Source organism: Nerophis lumbriciformis, linkage group LG05 (assembly GCF_033978685.3).
Source record: "Nerophis lumbriciformis linkage group LG05, RoL_Nlum_v2.1, whole genome shotgun sequence".
In the NCBI taxonomy this organism is placed as follows: Eukaryota; Metazoa; Chordata; class Actinopteri; order Syngnathiformes; family Syngnathidae; genus Nerophis; species Nerophis lumbriciformis.
In genome coordinates, this window is record NC_084552.2 from 21,755,641 (window position 1) to 21,776,227 (window position 20,587).

A 20,587-nucleotide genomic window follows, 5' to 3' on the forward strand; every position below is an offset into this window, starting at 1 on the left:
ACTTTCACACTCACATCCACACACTAGGGCCAATTTAGTGTTGCCAATCAACCTATCCCCAGGTGCATGTTTTTGGAGGTGGGAGGAAGCCGGAGTACCCGGAGGGAACCCACGCAGTCACGGGGAGAACATGCAAACTCCACACAGAAAGATCCCAAGCCCGGGATTGAACCCAGGACTGCTCAGGACCTTCGTATTGTGAGGCAGACGCACTAACCCCTCTACCACGTCTACCACCGTGCTGCCCCACTTGAAGTTTAATATAACGTTATTCCTGAGATCACATTACATAGAAATCCTTATTTTTTGTACCTTTTTTTTTCGAAAAAGTTTTGCGCATATCTCGACTGCCTAAACTTGCTTGTTGGATAGTCACCCCATGTGACGTAACGTAAATGGTGGATTGTGCTCCCACGTTGTAGAATGGGGCAGGCACCCGTAGGTTTGGACACCACTAAGTTAATATTTTGTTAATTTTATTTAGGTTGTTTTTTTTCTTCTTTTTGAAGCATGCCTATGAATGTTCTCATTCATCCAGGTCATTGTCATCTCAGGGCATTCAATCGATCGCAACTGCACTGTTTGGTTTGTCTTAGAAGACATTTTGCCGCTCATTCGAGTAAACTGCAAAAATTTAAATCTAAGTAAGATTAAATATCTCAAATAAGGGTGATATTTGCTTATTTTCTGTCTGATAAGATAATTCTTCTCACTAAGCAGATTTTATGTTAGAGTGTTTTACTTGTTTTAAGGGTTTTGGTCCTAAATTATCTCAGTAAGATATTACAGCTTGTTGCTGAGATTTTATGACCTATATTGAGTAAAACATGCTTGAAAGTAGAATATCAACTGATGCAAAGCTGTGTCATTAACACTCACAATTAAAAAACTATTTTTTTATGTAATAATTTCTTACTTCAAGCATGAAAAAAAAAATCATGATACCGAGCGCATATCATTATGTCAAGATAATGGCACTAGCATTTACTTGATTTAAGAATATTTTTCAACATATTGAGCAAAAAGGTCTCTTTTTTTTTTCTACCAAGAAAAGTGCACTTGTTATTAGTGAGAATATACTTATTTTAAGGTATTTTGGGGTTCATTGAGGTTAGCTAATTTTACTTGTTTTGGAAAGTCTTGACAAGCCAAATGTTCTTGTTCTATTGGCAGATAATTTTGCTTAGTTCAAATAAAATATCTCTAATTTTTGTAATTTTTTTTCTTGTTTTTGAACACTGACTTTTTGCAGTGTAGGCTTCATCAGTTCGTGCTCATAGACTTAGATTGGTCAGATCTAGTTCAGCGGCTGGTGCCAAAACCCCAAATATTTATACCGTATTTTTCAGACTATAAGTCGCAGTTTTTTTCAAAATTTGGCCGGGGGTGCGACTTATACTCAGGAGTGACTTATGTGTGAAATTATATCATGGAGAAGTTTCTTCAGCGCAGGAATTATGACTAAAGTAGTGAAACTGTACTTTTATCTGCACTTTAATTTTATTGACAATTTAGTTAAAAAACATATTTATTATTCATTTAGTTTATTTAACGTAAATCTATTTTTAATCAGTTATTTATGAGTCCTTTTTTATGCAGTATATTTGGTTAGTTTTGTAAACAGCCTGACCCGTTGGATAAAACCTTTGCCTTTTTTTAATGAATACTTAGGCCTACTACGCTACTGTATTTAATATTATCAAATACATTACCCCAAAAAATGCGACTTATAGTCCGGTGCGACTTATATATGTTTTTTTCCTTCTTTATCCTGCATTTTCGGCCGGTGCGACTTATACTCCGAAAAATACGGTACTCCAAAAACCAGGAGGGTGTGCCTGGGCAAGGATGGTTTCGCCCTATCATAGTGAAAAAAACAACTGTTTTGATGCAAACTCGCAAACCTAATTGTCAAAGCCAACGACAGTCGTTGAAGTGTAATTTCCCCTGGTTAGCATTGAGGTATTGTTTGGCAGAACAATCGCTGTGGATATGTGACCAGAATATTTCTAACTCCTGTCATTTGTTGGAGGCTAAATTGCAGTGTCTTTTAGGAATAGTTGAAAGGACAGTGTTGTATGTGGGCGACAGGTGGTGTCGCAGACCACCTCCTCTGTTCAGGGATGTTTTTTCAACCTTGACATAGATGGCTTCCCTCACTCCTGTTTTGTACCAGCCGTCCTCTCTGTCCAGAGTCTGTACATTTTGGTTCTCAAAGGAGTGCTGGTTCTACCTGAGGTGCCGGTAGACAGCTGAGTCTTGGCTTGAAGAGTTAGCCCGTCTATGCTGTGCCATGCGTCAGCTTAGTGGTTGTTTTGTTTCCCCAATATATGAATCAGTGCATTCATCATTACACCAGATTGTTTTTGCAGATGGAGACTTTCATAAATAATTTCTGTATGGAAGTTTTTGAATATGCGATAGGTTGGTGATTGGTAAAAAAAAAAAAAACCTGTCGATCGCAAAATATACTGTATCAAACTTTGAGTGCACTCTTACAATTTTAATTACTGTGAAGTGAATTAACTCATATTATGTTCTACATATGGTGAATGTTTATATTCACCTTGGAGAAAGCGAACCACCAGGTTTAAGTCAATAATGGTTGAGCCCATAATAAATTAAGGAGCCTAAGTTGGACATTCGCATATGGACTGGGTTAACTCTCTCACGAGAAGAGGAAATACAAACCCTGTTTCCACATGAGTTGGGAAATTGTGTTAGATGTAAATATAAACGGAATACAATGATTTGCAAATAATTTTCAACCCATATTCAGTTGAATATGCTACAAAGACAACATATTTGATGTTCAAACTGATAAACTTTTTTTTTTTTGCAAATAATCATTAACTTTAGAATTTGATGCCAGCAACACGTGACAAAGAAGTTGGGAAAGGTGGCAATAAATACTGATAAAGTTGAGGAATGCTCATCAAACACTTATTTGGAACATCCCACAGGTGAACAGACAAATTGGGAACAGGTGGGTGCCATGATTGGGTATAAAAGTACATTCCATGAAATGCTCAGTCATTCACAAACATGGATGGGGCGAGGGTCACCACTTTGTCAACAAATGCGTGAGCAAATTGTTGAACAGTGTAAGAAAAACCTTTCTCAAGCAGCTATTGCAAGGAATTTAGGGATTTCACCATCTACGGTCCGTGATATCATCAAATGGTTCAGAGAATCTGGAGAAATCACTGCACGTAAGCAGCTAAGCCCGTGACCTTCGATCCCTCAGGCTGTACTGCATCAACAAGCGACATCAGTGTGTAAAGGATATCACCACATGGGCTCAGGAACACTTCAGAAACCCCCTGTCAGTAACTACAGTTGGTCGCTACATCTGTAAGTGCAAGTTAAAACTCCTATGCAAGGCGAAAACCGTTGATCAACAACACCCACAAACGCCGTCGGCTTCGCTGGGCCTGAGCTCATCTAAGATGGACTAATACAAAGTGGAAAAGTGTTCTGTGGTCTGACGAGTCCACATTTCAAATTGTTTTTGGAAACTGTGGACGTCGTGTCCTCCGGACCAAAGAGGAAAAGAACCATCCGGATTGTTATAGGCGCAAAGTTGAAAAGCCAGCATCTGTGATGGTATGTGTGTGTATTAGTGCCCAAGACATGGGTAACTTACACATCTGTGAAGGCGCCATTAATGCTGAAAGGTACATACAGGTTTTGGAGCAACATATGTTGCCATCCAAGCAACGTTCCCATTTACGCCCCTGCTTATTTCAGCAAGACAATCCAAGCCACGTGTTACATCAACGTGGCTTCATAGTAAAAGAGTGCGGGTACTAGACTGGCCTGCCTGTAGTCCAGACCTGTCTCCCATTGAACATGTGTGGCGCATTATGAAGCCTAAATTAGCACAACGGAGACCCCCGGACTGTTGAACAACTTAAGCTGTACATCAAGCAAGAATGGGAAAGAATTCCACCTGAGAAGCTTAAAGAATGTGTCTCCTCAGTTCCCAAACGTTTACTGAGTGTTGTTAAAAGGAAAGGCCATGTAACACAGTGGTGAACATGCCCTTTCCCAACTACTTTAGCATGTGTTGCAGCCATGAAATTCTAAGTTAATTATTATTTGCAAAAAAAAAAAAAAAAGTTTATAAGTTTGAACATCAAATATCTTGTCTTTGTAGTGCATTCAATTGAATATGGGTTGAAAATGATTTGCAAATCATTGTATTCCGTTTATATTTACATCTAACACAATTTCCCAACTCATATGGAAACGGGGTTTGTACATTCAGACTTCGGAATGCAAAAGTGATAGCTCTATCCTGGAGGAGAGACTCCGTGTCTATCTTCACGTCAACATTTAAGTTACAACATACAGAGGTTGTTTTTTGGTCACTTACACATGAACATCTCCTTACATCAGGTTGTCCTCTCCTGAATTAACACGCACCCAGACAGAGAAAGAAGGAATTTAAGACTGTGGTTCGGCTCCAAGTTAGGAGTGCCTCATTTTCTTGACCTGACCTCCTCCAGGAACTGCAGTCCTGTATAATGACACTTGCTTGTAATAAAGCAACTTTTAGTTCAGTAAAGCGTCTCCGAAGTGTCACCCTTCTGTACAGACGAGGATGACAAGACCAGAAATACACATCAACTGCAGATAACCACACACGTTGCACACATGCATGTAAGAATGCTAATTAAATCCCCTCGATTTCCAGATACAGAGGCAGAGAGGAATGCGCTGAAGGAGCATGTCTACCCCAAACTACGGGACTTCTGCAGGGAGAACTACGGCATTGAATTCCAGGTAAGTCACAGTTGCTGCGATTGTACACCGTTCCTTCTCGGGGCTTTTATAACATTTTCAGAAGCCTGTCTGTTTTGCTGATGAATCACCTTGAGGGACCCCACGTTTGTACCCCGTCGCTTTAAGCGTGCAGAAGGCCAGCAGAGATAAGGCGGCCATCGGCGGAGGCTCGCACGAATCTAGCAGCGGATAAGGCGGAATGACGCAAGGGCTTTTCTCTTTGTTGCCGTTGCCCGACAGCCACACGTGCTCTTTTCTCTCGCCTGTTGCAGCATTTGCATTGCAAATCAACATCGACGTGCAAAGAAAAATTGCTCTCAGACGTTTGTTTGACAAATCCAGGAGAGCCCTCCAGCCAGGAGGTGATTTGGCTTCAGATATAACTCTTGGAAGAGCGAGGAGGGATTTGTCGTGATGTGTTAGTCAGCACGGCAGCGAGCACTTGTTATCATCATTATTATTTCATCAAGGAATGTCTGGATCTAGTCTTAGCTAGGAAGTGTAAGGTGGGCATATGTTAGTGGCGTCTAAAGTGTGTCCCAGGGACTCTTTTTAGACTCTTGCTCGTTTATTGGCCATTAGCATATTCTAAAAATACGTACGTATATTAGTAAGATATAATGTGAGATATTACACTAATTTGCTTTGTCGCCTATGTTATGTAATAATGTTAATGTTTCTTAACCGTACCATTGTAGGACCAAGAGCTCCTCCTAGATAAGTGATGTCAAACTGGTTTTCATTGAGGGCCACATCGCTGTTATGGCTGCCATCAGAGGGCCGCTTGTAACAGCGAATAATGTATGAATTTGCCTCTGGATTTCATTATTAATTATGTAAATTGTTTTAAGTAGACTGTCGATTTTACAGTAAAAACTTTACATTTATAAAATTTTACTAAAGAATATAGCGGGCTTTTTTTTCATTTTTAACATTTTACGGTAATGGAAAAACAGTACCACTGTTTTTTTGGGGGGGGGTGGGGGGAGTTTACGGAAAAAGCTGGCAACTTATTTGCTAGAATTTTTGTGTTAAATTTACATTGGTTTTTACAACATTATATTGTTGAGACACTTGTGATTTAGGGCTATATAAATAAACATTGATTGATTGATTGATTAATGGAAAAACTGTACAAGTTATTTTTTTATTCTAGCAACTTAGCTGCCAGTTTTTCTACTGTAAAAACAAATGTATCGTTTTTCCATTTACAGTAAACACCGTTAAAAACAAGATTTTACAGTAAAAATATGTCAACAGAATTTTAACAAAAATGTTTTAGTTTTTTTCAATTTAATTTTCATAATGCTGTAAAGAATACCGTATAATTAATTGTAATTTGTATTAATTTGATGGGCAGTTTGCTGTAAAATCATAAGTTAAGCAGATATTTAAGTATTTATTTTCATTTAGACAAAAAATGTTTGGAAACATACTGTAACATTTGTTGCAATAATGGATACTACTAAAGTTCAAAATATATGCAATTTCAAGCAGTACATATATTTATTCTGTCAAAATGAAAAAAAATCAATTACATTTAGTGAGAAAATATTAAGTACTTATTTGACACATCATTTCCATGTGTTTGCGGGCCAGATAAAATAATGTCGTGGGCCAGATCTGGCCCCCAAGCCTTGAGTTTGACACTTGTGTCCTAGAGGGCTGCCAAAAAATATCTGTTTCTCCGCTGTGGTCGGCATGAGCTGCAGCGGTACTCAGTTGTAATCCACTTTTCCACCACTTGTGGCGGTAATAAAAATATCAAACAAACAGAAGAAGAAGTCCAGAACTAATGTCATAGATAGGTTTCTTGAGCGCAAAAATTGTAACTAAAGTGGTGATGCTGTATTTTCATTTGCACTTTAAGTTTATTGAGAATTTAATCAAGAAAGACACATAATTATTATTTTTTATTAATTTAGTTAAAGTGTATTCATTTTAACATTGCAAATGTGTATGTAAATGTATTAATCATTAGTTTTTATGACTCCCTTCTTTTGAAATATATTAGATTATGAGATTATTATTTTTGTAATCAGTCTGCCCTAATAAGCCTCGATAATAATAGTCAATTTATATTTAATTGAGTAGACTGCAAAGACAAGATATTTAATGTTCGAACTGAGAAATATTTTTGCAAATATTCATTAACTTGGAATTAAATGGCAGCAACACATTGCAAAAAAGTTGGCACAGGAGCATTTTTACCACTGGGGTGGGGTTACCCACATATGCGGTCTTCTCCGCATATTAGAGATGCGCGGATAGGCAATTATTTCATCCGCAACCGCATCAGAAAGTCGTCAACCATCCGCAATCCACCCGATCTAACATTTGATCAGAACCGCACCCGCCCGTTGTTATATATCTAATATAGACGATGCAAGGCATTAGTGAGGTTATAAAGCTTTTGCCTGTTAAAGAAAGCAGACTGATCCAATGCAGCACAGACATTCGCGTGCCACGCTGTCACGGCCCAGACGCACACCAGTGCGCAATCATATGGGAGCCGCGCTGAGCGCACCTCCAAGCACGTCTCGCTGCCGGCGACGGCCGGGTATATGGGCCCGACGCTCCAGCGCCATCCATTTTCAGGGCTAGTTGATTCGGCAGGTGGGTTGTTACACACTCCTTAGCGGGTTCCAACTTCCATGGCCACCGTCCTAGCTGCTGTCTATATCAACCAGGGTGAGCCCCACCCCTTTCGTGAGCGCACTGCGCGCGGAGTGACCCCTGTTACGCGCCCCCGGCAACAGGGGTGGCGGGCAGGTAAGCTGCGCGGGCGTAGCGTGCGGAGTGACCCCTGTTACGAGCCCCCAGCCACGGGGGTGGCGGGCAGGTAAGCTGCTTACCTGCTGCGCGTGACGCCGGCCGCGGCGAAGGCGGACGAGGCGGGGTGTCGGTGCGGTGGGCGCAGTGGTGACCCTGGACGTGCGTCGGGCCCTTCTTGCGGATCGCCTCAGCTACGGCTCCCGGTGGGGCCCTCTCGGGGGAAGGGGCCTCGGTCCCGGACCCCGGCGAGGCGTCCCTTCTGCGCTCCGTAAAAGTGTCCATCTCTTTTTTTTTTTTTCTTCTGTTGTGGCATATGCTGCAGGTGCCTGCTCGTTTTTCGTATGTGGGTAACAACGTTTAACTATGTATATATATTTCCGAATTGGTTTAACTGCCACCCGCCTGAATGTATTTAAAATCTAATTTTCTAATTTCAACCACCCGACCCGACCCGCGGATAAAATCTAATTTTTTAAAAAATTTCATCCGCCCGATCCGCGGATAATCCGCGGACTCCGCGGTTGTGCCCGCAAACCGCGCATCTCTACCGCATATGGTTGAAAGGAAAGACATGGCCTTTCCTTTTAACAACACTCAGTAAACGTTTGGGAACTGAGGAGACACATTTTTGAAGCTTTTCAGGGGAATTATTTTCCATTCTTGCTTGATGTACAGCTTAAGTTGTTCAACAGTCCGGGGTCTCGATTGTAGTATTTTAGGCTTCATAATGCGCCACACATTTTCAATGGGAGACAGGTCTGGACTACAGGCAGGCCAGTCTAGTACCCGCACTCTTCTACTACGTGCAAAATGTGGCTTGGCATTGTCTTGCTGAAATAAGCAGGGGCGTCTATGTAAAGGACGTTGCTTGGATGGCAACATATGTTGCTCCAAAACCTGTATGTACCTTTCAGCATTAATTGTACCTTCACAGATGTGTAAGTTACCCATGTCTTGGGCACTAATGCACCCCCATACCATCACAAATGCTGGCTTTTTAACTTTGCGCCTATAACAGTCCGGATGGTTCATTTCCTCTTTGGTCCGGAGGACACGACGTCCACAGTTTCCAAAAACAATTTGAAATGTGGACTCGTCAGACCACAGAACACTTTTCCACTTTGCATCAGTCCATTTTAGATGAGCTCGGGCCCAGCAAAGCCGGTGGCGTTTCTGGGTGTTGTTGATGAATGGCTTTTGCTTTGCATAGTAGTGTTTTAACTTGCACTTACAGATGTAGTAATATCCTTTACACACTGATGTCGCTTTTTGATGCAGTACCGCCTGAGGGATCGAAGGTCACAGGCATTGCCGCTTACGTGCAGTTATTTCTCCAGATTCTCTGAACGTTTGATGATTGATTTGATTTGATGATTTATCACGGACCGTAGTTGGTGAAATCCCTAAATTCCTTGCAATAGCTCGTTGAGAAATGTTCTCAAACTGTTTGACAATTTGCTCACACATGTGTTTACAAAGTGGTGACCCTCGCCCCATCCTTGTTTGTGAATGACTGAGCATTTCATGGAAGCTGCTTTTATACCCAATCATGGCACCCACCTGTTCCCAATTAGCCTGGTCACCTGTGGGATGTTCCAAATAAGAGTTTGATGAGCATTTCTCAACGTTGTCAGTCTTTTTTGCCACTTGTGCCAGCTTTTTTGAAACATGTTGCAGGCATCAAATTCCAAATGAGTTAATATTTGCAAAATATAACGTTTTCCAGTTCGAACGTTAAGTATCTTGTCTTTGCAGTCTATTCAATTGATTATAGGTTGAAAAGGATTAGCAAATCATTGTATTCTGTTTTTATTTACGATTTACATAATGTGCCAACTTCACTAATTTTGGGTGTACATTAGATTGGTTATAGCCAACGTTCCCTTTAAGGTGCGTGCCTGCGCAAATGCGCACTGCTCATGCGTCCTCTGCGCACAGCAGATTTACCGTATTTTTCGGACTATAAGTCGCAGTTTTTTTCATAGTTTGGCCGGGGGTGCGACTTATACTCAGGAGCGACTTATGTGTGAAATGATTAAAACATTACCGTAAAATATCAAATAATATTATTTAGCTCATTCACGTAAGAGACTAGACGTATAAGATTTCATGGGATTTAGCGATTAGGAGTGACAGATTGTTTGATAAACGTATAGCATGTTCTGTATGTTATAGTTATTTGAATGACTCTTACCATAATATGTTACGTTAACATACCAGACACGTTCTCAGTTGGTTATTTATGCGTCATATAACGTACACTTATTCAGCCTGTTGTTCACTATTCTTTATTTATTTTAAATTGCCTTTCAAATGTCTATTCTTGGTGTTGGGTTTTATCAAATAAATTTCCCCAAAAAATGCGACTTATACTCCAGTGCGACTTATATATGTTTTTTTCTTCTTTATTATGCACTTTCAGCCGGTGCGACTTATACTCCGGAGTGACCTATAGTCCGAAAAATACCGTATGCCGTGCAGAAAATCAAAAATCCCGTCTGAACGCTGAACAAAATAGTCACATTACAATTTATTGTGTATGATTTTGCAATGCAACTCTGTGAGTGACAGGTGACAACAAGACTGGCACTAACGGATACAATAATGTTTGTCACCACTGTTCAACTATCGTCTGTCGAGACGCTTTAAGGACAGGACTTCCGTCAATCACTTTATTGAGCAAAACTGTTTGTGACCACACCAAAAATATTTGTAAAAAAAAAAGCTTTTATCTAGAAAAACTGGTCATTTTCCGCCATACAAACCAGGCTTAAACCAACTCTTTGTCATCTGTCATATCAACAGAAGCCGCTTGCTCTCTCTCACCTGCACAACACACGCTCTTAAGCACTTCGCCAGTGCTGCGTTTATGGCCACACAAAAAGTGGGACAACTCCAACACCACACTGTGTAAATGCCAGGTTGTAACACTATGACTCCTCAATCAGATGTGTGCTTATTTTACTGCCATTTATTAAGAATGTTAATCTAAGGATGTTATTCATGAAATGCTGTCACTAGATTTCATAAATGCTAAAAGAAAGATGTATTTTACATACAGAAAGTAACAGGAACTAAATGTGGTCTCTGAAAGGGGTAACATTTATTTTCAAGGCAGGACCCCCAGCCAGACTTTCAATACGAGCACATAGTTCATGAAAAACTCTCTTTTGTTGTTGTTTTTTTCATTGTAAGAGGGCCAAATCACTTAGAGTACAGGCCAAAAGTTTGGACACACCTTCTCATTCAGTGCGTTGTCTTTATTTTCATGACTATTTACATTGTAGATTGTCACTGAAGACAACAAAACTGAGCTTCAAGAGGTAGTCACCTGAAATGTGTGCTTGAAGCTCATCGAGAGAATGCCAAGAGTGTGCAAAACAGTAATCAGAGCAAAGGGCGGCTATTTTTGAAAAAACTAGAATATAAAACATGTTTTTAGTTATTTCACCTTTTTTTGTTAAGTACATAACTCCACATGTGTTTATTCATAGTTGTGATGCCTTCAGTGACAATCTACGATGTAAATAGTCATGAAAATAAAGAAAATGCATTGAATGAGGAGAAGGTGTGTCCAAACTTTTGGCCTGTACTGTATATCAGAAAATCATCTCATGAAAATGACTGCTGTCATTTTATTATTATAATAAAACATTTAAATTGTCATGATGTCAGGTTTGGGACAGGTGAGATGCTGGTGTGGCCACAGTGTGTACGTCTGATGTTGCTCACCTGTGTTCCAGGGAGTTTGTGCAAATGGTCACACACATGAAAAATTAGAGGGAACATTGGTTGTAGCATCGATAAAGTACAAAGTGTGCCAAAGTGGCCCCTGGCATCCTTCAGTTTTTCTGTATGTGGCACTTACTGGGAAAAAAAAGTTTGAATACCCCTGAGGTATGTGGACATTTTAAGCTGCAGAATGTTAACTTCAAGACATAGTTTTGCACACTGTTTTTTTTTTTTTATCGACGCGAGCGTGTGCAGGGGTCAGGTTTGGTGGATTATTTATTGGCCTGGCAGTTTGGCTTAGCATATTTGATATAAAATGACACCCTCACACAATTAAACCGCGACAGTCTGTTAGCCGCGAGATGTGTTGATGGGATTTAACACTCGCTCTCAAGCAAACACCACAGAGAAGAAGGCATGTGCGCGACTCGCCATTGCCAGTGATTTGTTGCCGCGACGGCAGGCACAGAGTGAGAGACAAATTCTAGAATTCCTCGCGTGTGTGACGTATGAGCACAGGATAATGTTTGGAAGAAAAAATATATATATATGCAAAGATGCTTTTGGCTGCACAATGTGCAGCCACGTGCCCGTCTGGTGACTCATCTCGCTGTCATGAAGGATCAAAATGAAAAGAGGCATGCAGAAAGGCTGCGAGTTAACACCGTCGCACACACAGACTGTAAACACACACGCACGCACACACTCAACCCATGCTGCGTGACGAGTTGGCACCTCAACCCAAACCAGTTTATGAGAGCTGGATTACAAATCATCGTCACGATTTCTGCAGCGCCACTCGACTCTCGTCATCTTTTGCTCCGATTCGTAATTTTTATGTCATCGTGACAACCCCCCATACTTGCTCTCTTTCCGGCGGCACACGCTGACACACATATGCCAGACTGTTGAAACCTTCCCGGTCCCTCGCTGCTTCTTTCGAGAATTTTCTTCCGATCCGAGGATAGACTGGGATCAAGCGGATGAAGAGAGATGGAGGGCAAAAAGAGGGCGTGGGAGTCTGGCGCAGGGAGGCTGCGTCCTTCTTGGGTCAACATGTGGAGGGCGTGAAATTCAACCATGTGACCAAGCACTAGCACTTAGTAGCTTTAGTACGGTATGTACTAGGGTTGTACGGTATACATATTTGGTACTATACCGCCTATGAAAAGTACCGGTCTAACACCCCCCCCGGACCCCCGTCGTCTTCACGTCGTGTCATTGCTGGTTTACGAGCACACGAGCATGTTCGGCAGCGCACGATCACTGAGTACTTACAAGCAGACACGGTGTGTCGACAGAAAAGGGAGAACGGACGCATTTTGGCTTAAAAAGTAACGATAAAGGTGAAGTTATAACACTGAAACGCCCACAAGAAGAGGTGCTTGAAGACATGGCTAGCTAGCGAGCGGTTAAATTACATCCACAGTCTGCAGTGTTGTATCTACTTCTAAATCACTAATCCTCGCTTCTATAGCAACAAATAAAGTACGTTTCTTACACTTATCATCCCTGCAGGACGAGGAATAGCGAAACATGCTTCACTACACACCGTAGCTTACCAGCGTCAAAATGTAAACAAACGCCATTGGTGGATCTACACATAATGATAATGATACCACTGTAATGATACCAAGTACAGGAGTGTATCTAGTTGATACTACTATGATTACGTCTATTTTTTGGCATCACAACATCTTTTTTCGTTTTTTTTTTTATTCATATTATGTTTATCAACTCAGGAAATATCTCCCTGGACACATGAGAACTTTGAAAAGGATCAATGTATAATCCTGTAACGACTTGGTATCGGATTGATACCCAAATTTGTGGTATCATCCAAAACTAATGTAAAGCATCCAAACAACAGAAAAATAAATGATTATTACATTTTAGCAGAAGTGTAAATATAACATGTTAAAAGAGAAAGTAAGCAGATATTAACAGTAAACGGACAAGTAGATTCATAATTAATTTTCTACCACTTGTCCTTAATAATTTTGACAAAATAATAGAATGGAAACTGCATACGTCAGCAGCTAATAGGAGTCTTTGTTTGTTTACTTACTAATAAAAGGCAAGTTGTCTTGTATGTTCACTATTTTATTTGAGGACAAACTTGCAATAAGAAACATATGTTTAATGTAGCGTAAGATTTTTTTGTTACAATAAAGCCAATAATGCAATTTTTTGTGGTGCCCTTTATTTAGAAAAAGTTTCGAAAAGTACCGGTACCGGTACCAAGCTATTGGTATCGGGACAACACTAGTATGTACAGAGGATCCACTTTAACTCGATACCCCTTGGACGAGTTGACCGCCATCAACCTAAAAAGTTGTCGACTCAACTGAAATCGGAAGTAGCTACTGCTTGCACATTCACCTGTGACTTGGGAATGGCCGATAATGAAGGATTGTTTTAACCTGTGACAGTTTGTTTTCGTTTTCCTCCATTTGTGCATATTTTTTATTCAGCATGTTTTGTTGAAAATTCGGGAGGGTTGGCAAGTACGCAATACTGTGAAGTGAATTAATTGGCTCATATTATGTTCAACATACGGTAAATGCATACTTGCCAACCCTCTCGGATTTTCCGGGAGACTCCCGAAATTCAGCGCCTCTCCCGAAAACCTCCCGGGACAAATTTTCTCCCGAAAATCTCTCGAAATTCAGGCAGAGCTGGAGGCCACGCCACCTCCAGCTCCATGCGGACCTGAAATCGCTTTCCTACAATATAAACAGCGTGCCTGCCCAATCACGTTATAACTGTAGAATGATCAGGGCGATTTCTTGGTTTCTTATGTGGGTTTGTTAGGCAGTTTCATTAACGTCCTCCCAGCGCGGTAACAACACACAACAACAGCGGTCACGTTTTGTCTACCTAAAGCAGTTCGTCTGCCATAAACAGCAATGTTGTGACACTCTTAAACAGGACAATACTGCCATCTAGTGCATTTGATGAAAGCACTTTTGTGTGTGCCACACAGCAATGCATCATCAGAGAGGGTGTTCAGCATGGTTAGAAAAATAGTGACAGAGAATAGAACAAGGATGGACAATTCAACCCTTAACTCAACAATGAGTAGATGAGTGTTATGTGTGTGCATATGTGTCAATAAATGAACACTGAAATTCAAGTATTTATTTTATATATATATATATATATATATATATATATATATATACAGGTAAAAGCCAGTAAATTAGAATATTTTGAAAAACTTGATTTATTTCAGTAATTGCATTCAAAAGGTGTAACTTGTACATTATATTTATTCATCGCACACAGACTGATGCATTCAAATGTTTATTTCATTTAATTTTGATGATTTGAAGTGGCAACAAATGAAAATCCAAAATTCCGTGTGTCACAAAATTAGAATATTGTGTAAGGGTTAAATTTTGAAGACACCTGGTGCCACAAACTAATCAGCTGATTAACTCAAAACACCTGCAAAGGGCTTTAAATGGTCTCTCAGTCCAGTTCTGAAGCCTACACAAACATGGGGAAGACTTCAGATTTGACAGCTGTCCAAAAGGCAACCATCGACACATTGCACAAGGAGGGAAAGACACAAAAGGTTATTGCTGAAGAGGCTGGCTGTTCTCAGAGCTCTGTGTCCAAACACATTAATGGAGAGGCAAAGGGAAGGAAAAACTGTGGTCAGAAAAAGTGTACAAGCGATAGGGATCACCGCGCCCTGGTCAAGATTGTGAAAAAAAACCCATTCAAAAATGTGGGGGAGATTCAGAAGGAGTGGACAGCTGATGGAGTCAGTGCTTCAAGATCCACCACCAAGAGACGCTTGAAAGACATGGGTTTCAACTGCCGCATACCTCGTGTCAAGCCACTGTTGACCAAGAAACAGCGCGAAAAGCGTCTCACCTGGGCTAAGGAAAAAAAGAGCTGGACTGCTGCTGAGTGGTCCAAAGTCATGTTTTCTGACGAAAGCAAATTTTGCATTTCCTTTGGAAATCGAGGTCCCAGAGTCTGGAGGAAGACAGGAGAGGCACAGGATCCACGTTGCCTGAAGTCTAGTGTAAAGTTTCCACCATCAGTGATGGTTTGGGGTGCCATGTCATCTGCTGGTGTCGGTCCACTCTGTTTCCTGAGATCCAGGGTCAACGCAGCCGTCTACCAGCAAGTTTTAGAGCACTTCATGCTTCCTGCTGCTGACCTGCTCTATGGAGATGGAGATTTCAAGTTCCAACAGGACTTGGCGCCTGCACACAGCGCAAAATCTACCCGTGCCTGGTTTACGGACCATTGAATTTCTGTTCTAAATTGGCCCGCCAACTCCCCTGACCTTAGCCCCATAGAAAATCTGTGGGGTATTGTGAAAAGGAAGATGCAGAATGCCAGACCCAAAAACGCAGAAGAGTTGAAGGCCACTATCAGAGCAACCTGGGCTCTCATAACACCTGAGCAGTGCCAGAAACTCATCGACTCCATGCCACGCCGCATTAACGCAGTAATTGAGGCAAAAGGAGCTCCAACCAAGTATTGAGTATTGTACATGCTCATATTTTTCATTTTCATACTTTTCAGTTGGCCAACATTTCTAAAAATCCCTTTTTTGTATTAGCCTTAAGTAATATTCTAATTTTGTGACACACGGAATTTTGGATTTTCATTTGTTGCCACTTCAAATCATCAAAATTAAATGAAATAAACATTTGAATGCATCAGTCTGTGTGCAATGAATAAATATAATGTACAAGTTACACCTTTTGAATGCAATTACTGAAATAAATCAAGTTTTTCAAAATATTCTAGTTTACTGGCTTTTACCTGTGTATATATATATATATATATATATATATATTTATAGCTAGAATTCACTGAAAGTCAAGTATTTCATATATATATATATATATATATATATGTGTGTGTGAAATACTTGACTTGGTGAATTCTAGCTGTAAATATACTCCTCCCCTCTTAACCACGCCCCCAACCACGCCCCCGCCCCCAACCACGCCCCCGCCCCCAACCACGGGTAAATGTTTATATCCAACTCGGAGAAAACGAACCACCAGGTTTAAGTAAATAATGGTTGACAAAGAGCCTTAGTTGGACATTCGCATCTGGACCGGAATTAGTTCTCTCACGAGGCAAGCATTAAAACCAGGCTTCGGAATGCAAAAGTTATAGCTCTATCCTGGCGGAGAGATTCCATCTTTATCTTAATTGTCCAACCTACAAGTTTTGGTATACATATGTTGTTTTCCAGTCACCACACACAAACAACTACTTACATGGTCAGGTTGTGCTGTCCTGACTTAAACACACACCCAGACAGAGAAAGAAGGAATAAAATACTGGTGGTTTGGCTTCGCCAGTTGAGGAGTCCTCGGTTCCTACGGGTACTGCAGACCTGTTTAATGACGCTTGCTTGTAATAAAGCAATTTTTTGTTCAGCAAAGCGTCTCCGACGTCTCTTTTGATCCAGCCGCACTGCTGTGTTGCCCTTATGCCCGGGAGGGGATGACAAGATCAGAAATACACTTCAACTGCAACACACAAACAGACCCATTTTTCATTAAAAATAACAACAAAAGCAGTCAACCATTGATATTGACTTAAGCAGGCACTTTCGAGTTTTTAGTAATAATCCTAGCAATGTCTTTAGGTCTAAGTTGAAACTCGATGAGTTGGTCCACGTAAACCTATTGCTGTCAAAAACAGCTTCCACCGTACAAGGATATTTCCCTCAAAAGTGTATTTTGGCACCATGTCAATGGGTACTTCTGCCTCGTCCCGGCCCAGTTTAATGCACTTTCTTCTCTGCTTTCTTGGGCATCGTACCAAAGTTTTGTAGTCTAACGCGACTTGCAGAAAAAAAGAGACGCTTCCTTCATTTGACCTGCCACAGGCAAACGCCTTCCAAGGGCGTCAGAAAGCTGCTTAGTCGAAGCTGCTCTTGCTCCTATTCGTAAGTTGAGGGGAAGTGTGGGAGAACGCTATCAAACAGAGAGGAATGGGGGGGGTGGGAAAAGAGAGATGAAGTGTAAAAGGCCTACAAATCTCATCTCATGGGAGCCTTTGCTTCATCAAAAAAAGTCCCTTGAATTGAATTTCCTCTTAGCCTCATTTATGCATCCTTGCTTATTTTGGATTCCTGCCTTGCTTCTGTGCAGACCGTTTTCTCCTTCATCCATCATTCCATTCTTCCACACAGCAATGGAGTGCAGCAATCATGGCGCAAATTTAATCAGCCCCCCCAGCCTGCCTTGCACATGTGCACGCTCGCTGAATAGATACGACTATTAATTTAGCTTTTAATTACAAAACGGCCTCACGGTCACCTGCTGGAACCCAGCGGACCCCCATCATGAACGTGCTTTGTTTCCTCCTCCAACCAGCAAAGGGCCCATTGCAGGAAGTAGATGGGTGACACTGATATGCCGTGACTGATGTGGAGAGCTGGGAGCTTTCTCGAAATCGAAGCAGACCTAGCTATAATCCGCCCAGTGCTCCGGCGCTGTTATCCTGTAGGGCTGCACAATTATGACCAAAATGATCATCGCAATCATTTTTATCAACACTGAAATCCCAATTATTAATCACGATGTACTTTATGTTAGGTAAGTCAGTGTTTCCCACAGGTCGATCCACTTCCGGGGATGGGGGAGAATGGGACATCATCATGTAATTTGTAATTAAATACAATCGGCCCTAGCCGCATCCAAATATTGCTGTTTGATCACATTGTGGATTCTAAAATATATTTTTATATCCAATTCTACATTTATTTGGCCTAAATTTGTCATGGTCCGGTTTCAGCACCCCTGGGTTTGTGTTTTACTTGTCATGGGTGCTGATTAGTTTCACCTGCCTCTGATTAGCGTTCGGGACGCTTACCTGCTCCTGTGCACTAATCAGAGAGCTACTTATTCCTGTTTTTCGCCACGCACTGTACGGCTGTCTTGTTTGCTTTAGGCAACAGTTACGTTTGATGATTTCTTACTTTTTCGTTCACGATTCCTGTGCTAAGTTTTGCCCTAGCTCCCTGTGCGATCGGCACGCGTCTCTTTTGTTTTGTATCTTGTCTTTTGGTAGTTTTGAATGACTTATGAGGAATAAATAATTTCTTTACCTGCACCTTGCCTCCGGAGTTCCTGCTGCATCTTGGGAGAACGATCCGCGCAGTAAAATGCGACCCAAGCGTGACAAAATTAGGTGTTAAATTAAATCTGGTTACTGTCTTCTATGAATTCAAAGTACATTATTTCTATTATTTTCTATTATTCATCGGTGGTCACTCGAACAAGTATGACGATCCTCCTTGTAGGGGTGTATCCCTTTTATGAAGGATGCCTGTGCGTGACTTAGTTTAACGTGGGGAGACTGGTACACAGACAGTCACCACACGATCCTTGATAGAATCGAGTCAGGGTCCAGTGGCATGGAGTCCAAGACGACTGGGGACCCTTTTCTGGTGCAGCCTTCTCCCGCCATCGCAGCCGTTGTTAGTTCTTAAATCTACCGTCTTCCGCCTGCTCCGCCGTTGAGGTCTTCACCGTATCCCTGGCTAGGGGGCAGTCAGGTACTAGGCCTTTGCCAAGGGCCACCTGGGGTAACAGTAGTAAAGGGGTTAACCTCCTAGTGCCCCAAGACCCCATTGAGGAGCCTCCACTGCCGGATGGACTTTAACGTCATGCCCAGGACACATGACGCACACCTGTATACAACACACACACCTGTCACATCACACACACACACCTGTCACATGACCACACCCTCACCTGTCACATGAGCACACACTCACCAGACAGACATGATTTCTATTATTAGGTTGTGGTGATTGATAGATATTCAAAAACCTTTGTTGCTAGTTTAAGAGTAAACACTGCTAACAACAACACTTCGGCAAATCATGGCGCCACTATATCTTCACCAAAACAAGTTTAACAATTCAGGGTTTCCTCTTGATGTAACTGATGGTGGCGCACCGCCATGGCAAAATAATAGCCGCCACCAATGTTCCCTTTATGGTGCGCCTGTGTGCAATTGCGCACTGCTTCCACATCTGGTGCGCACGCTAAATCTTATAGTGCACATAAAAGAAAATTCAACTTGAACTGTAAACAATTAAACACACATTTTTACTATGTACCACTTTGCAATCCAACTTAATGAGTTTACGTTTTTGCTTATGCATATGCATATTGACTGTCGACGTACGTACCTGTTACCGTATTTTTCGGAGTATAAGTCGCTCCGGAGTATAAGTCGCACCGGCCGAAAATGCATAATAAAGAAGGAAAAAAACATAAGTCGCACTGGAGTATAAGTCGCATTTCTGGGGGACATTTTTTTGATAAAACCCAACACCAAGAATAGACATTTGAAAGGCAATTTAAAATAAATAAAGAATAGTGAACAACAGGCTGAATAAGTGTACGTTATATGAGGCATAAATAACCAACTGAGAACGTGCCTGGTATGTTAACGTAACATATTATGGTAAGAGTCATTCAAATAACTATAACATAGAACATGCTATACGTTTACCAAACAATCTATCACTCCTAATCGCTAAATCCCATGAAATCTTATACGTCTAGTCCAGGGGTCACCAACCTTTTTGAAACCAAGAGCTACTTCTTGGGTACTGATTAATGCGAAGCACTACCAGTTTGATACACACTTAAATAAATTGCCAGAAATAGCCAATTTGCTCAATTTACCTTTAACTCTATGTTATTATTAATAATTAATGATATTTATCTTTGTGAAAACACTGATCATCTTAATGATTTCTCACAATAAATATATATAGAAACAGATAAATATCAATATGCAACACTTTATTTTTATATTTTCTCGAAGTGCACATTTTTCAAATTGAACATTTTCAAATGATCATGTCTAAGACAGTCTTGTGAAATCACAATATCCCATTTTAACTAGCTAGCCACTAACATTTTTTAACAAATCATGAATTACTTTGCACCATGTTTGTACAAATAATAACTCATGTAAAATTCAAAAGTAAACTCTCAAATTTTTAAATAAATCATGTCACACTTTGAACTGGACACCAAATCTGTTATCTGTTTCTTTGTCAGTTAGTGAAGACCAAGTCTTTAAAATATTTTCTTGGATTTTCAAATTCTATTTGAGTTTTGTCTCTCTTAGAATTATAAATGTCGAGCAAAGCGAGACCAGCTTGCTAGTAAATAAATAACATTTTAAAAATAGAGGCAGCTCACTGGTAAGTGCTGCTATTTGAGATATTTTTAGGACAGGCCAGCGGGCTACTCATCTGGTCCTTACGGGCGACCTG

At 40.9% G+C, this 20,587-nt stretch overlaps 1 protein-coding gene across 3 annotated transcripts in view; it reads left to right on the forward strand.

The window, feature by feature from the left end:
* The window catches only part of nwd2 (NACHT and WD repeat domain containing 2), a 144,659-nt gene that overhangs the window by 24,351 nt on the left and 99,721 nt on the right, over positions 1 to 20,587 (forward strand). For all 3 annotated transcript variants that reach the window (XM_061961108.1, XM_061961111.1, XM_061961110.2), the window contains exon 3: positions 4,700 to 4,788. In XM_061961108.1, coding sequence (XP_061817092.1) covers positions 4,700 to 4,788 — 89 coding nt within the window. The remainder of the gene's footprint in view (positions 1 to 4,699; positions 4,789 to 20,587) is intronic.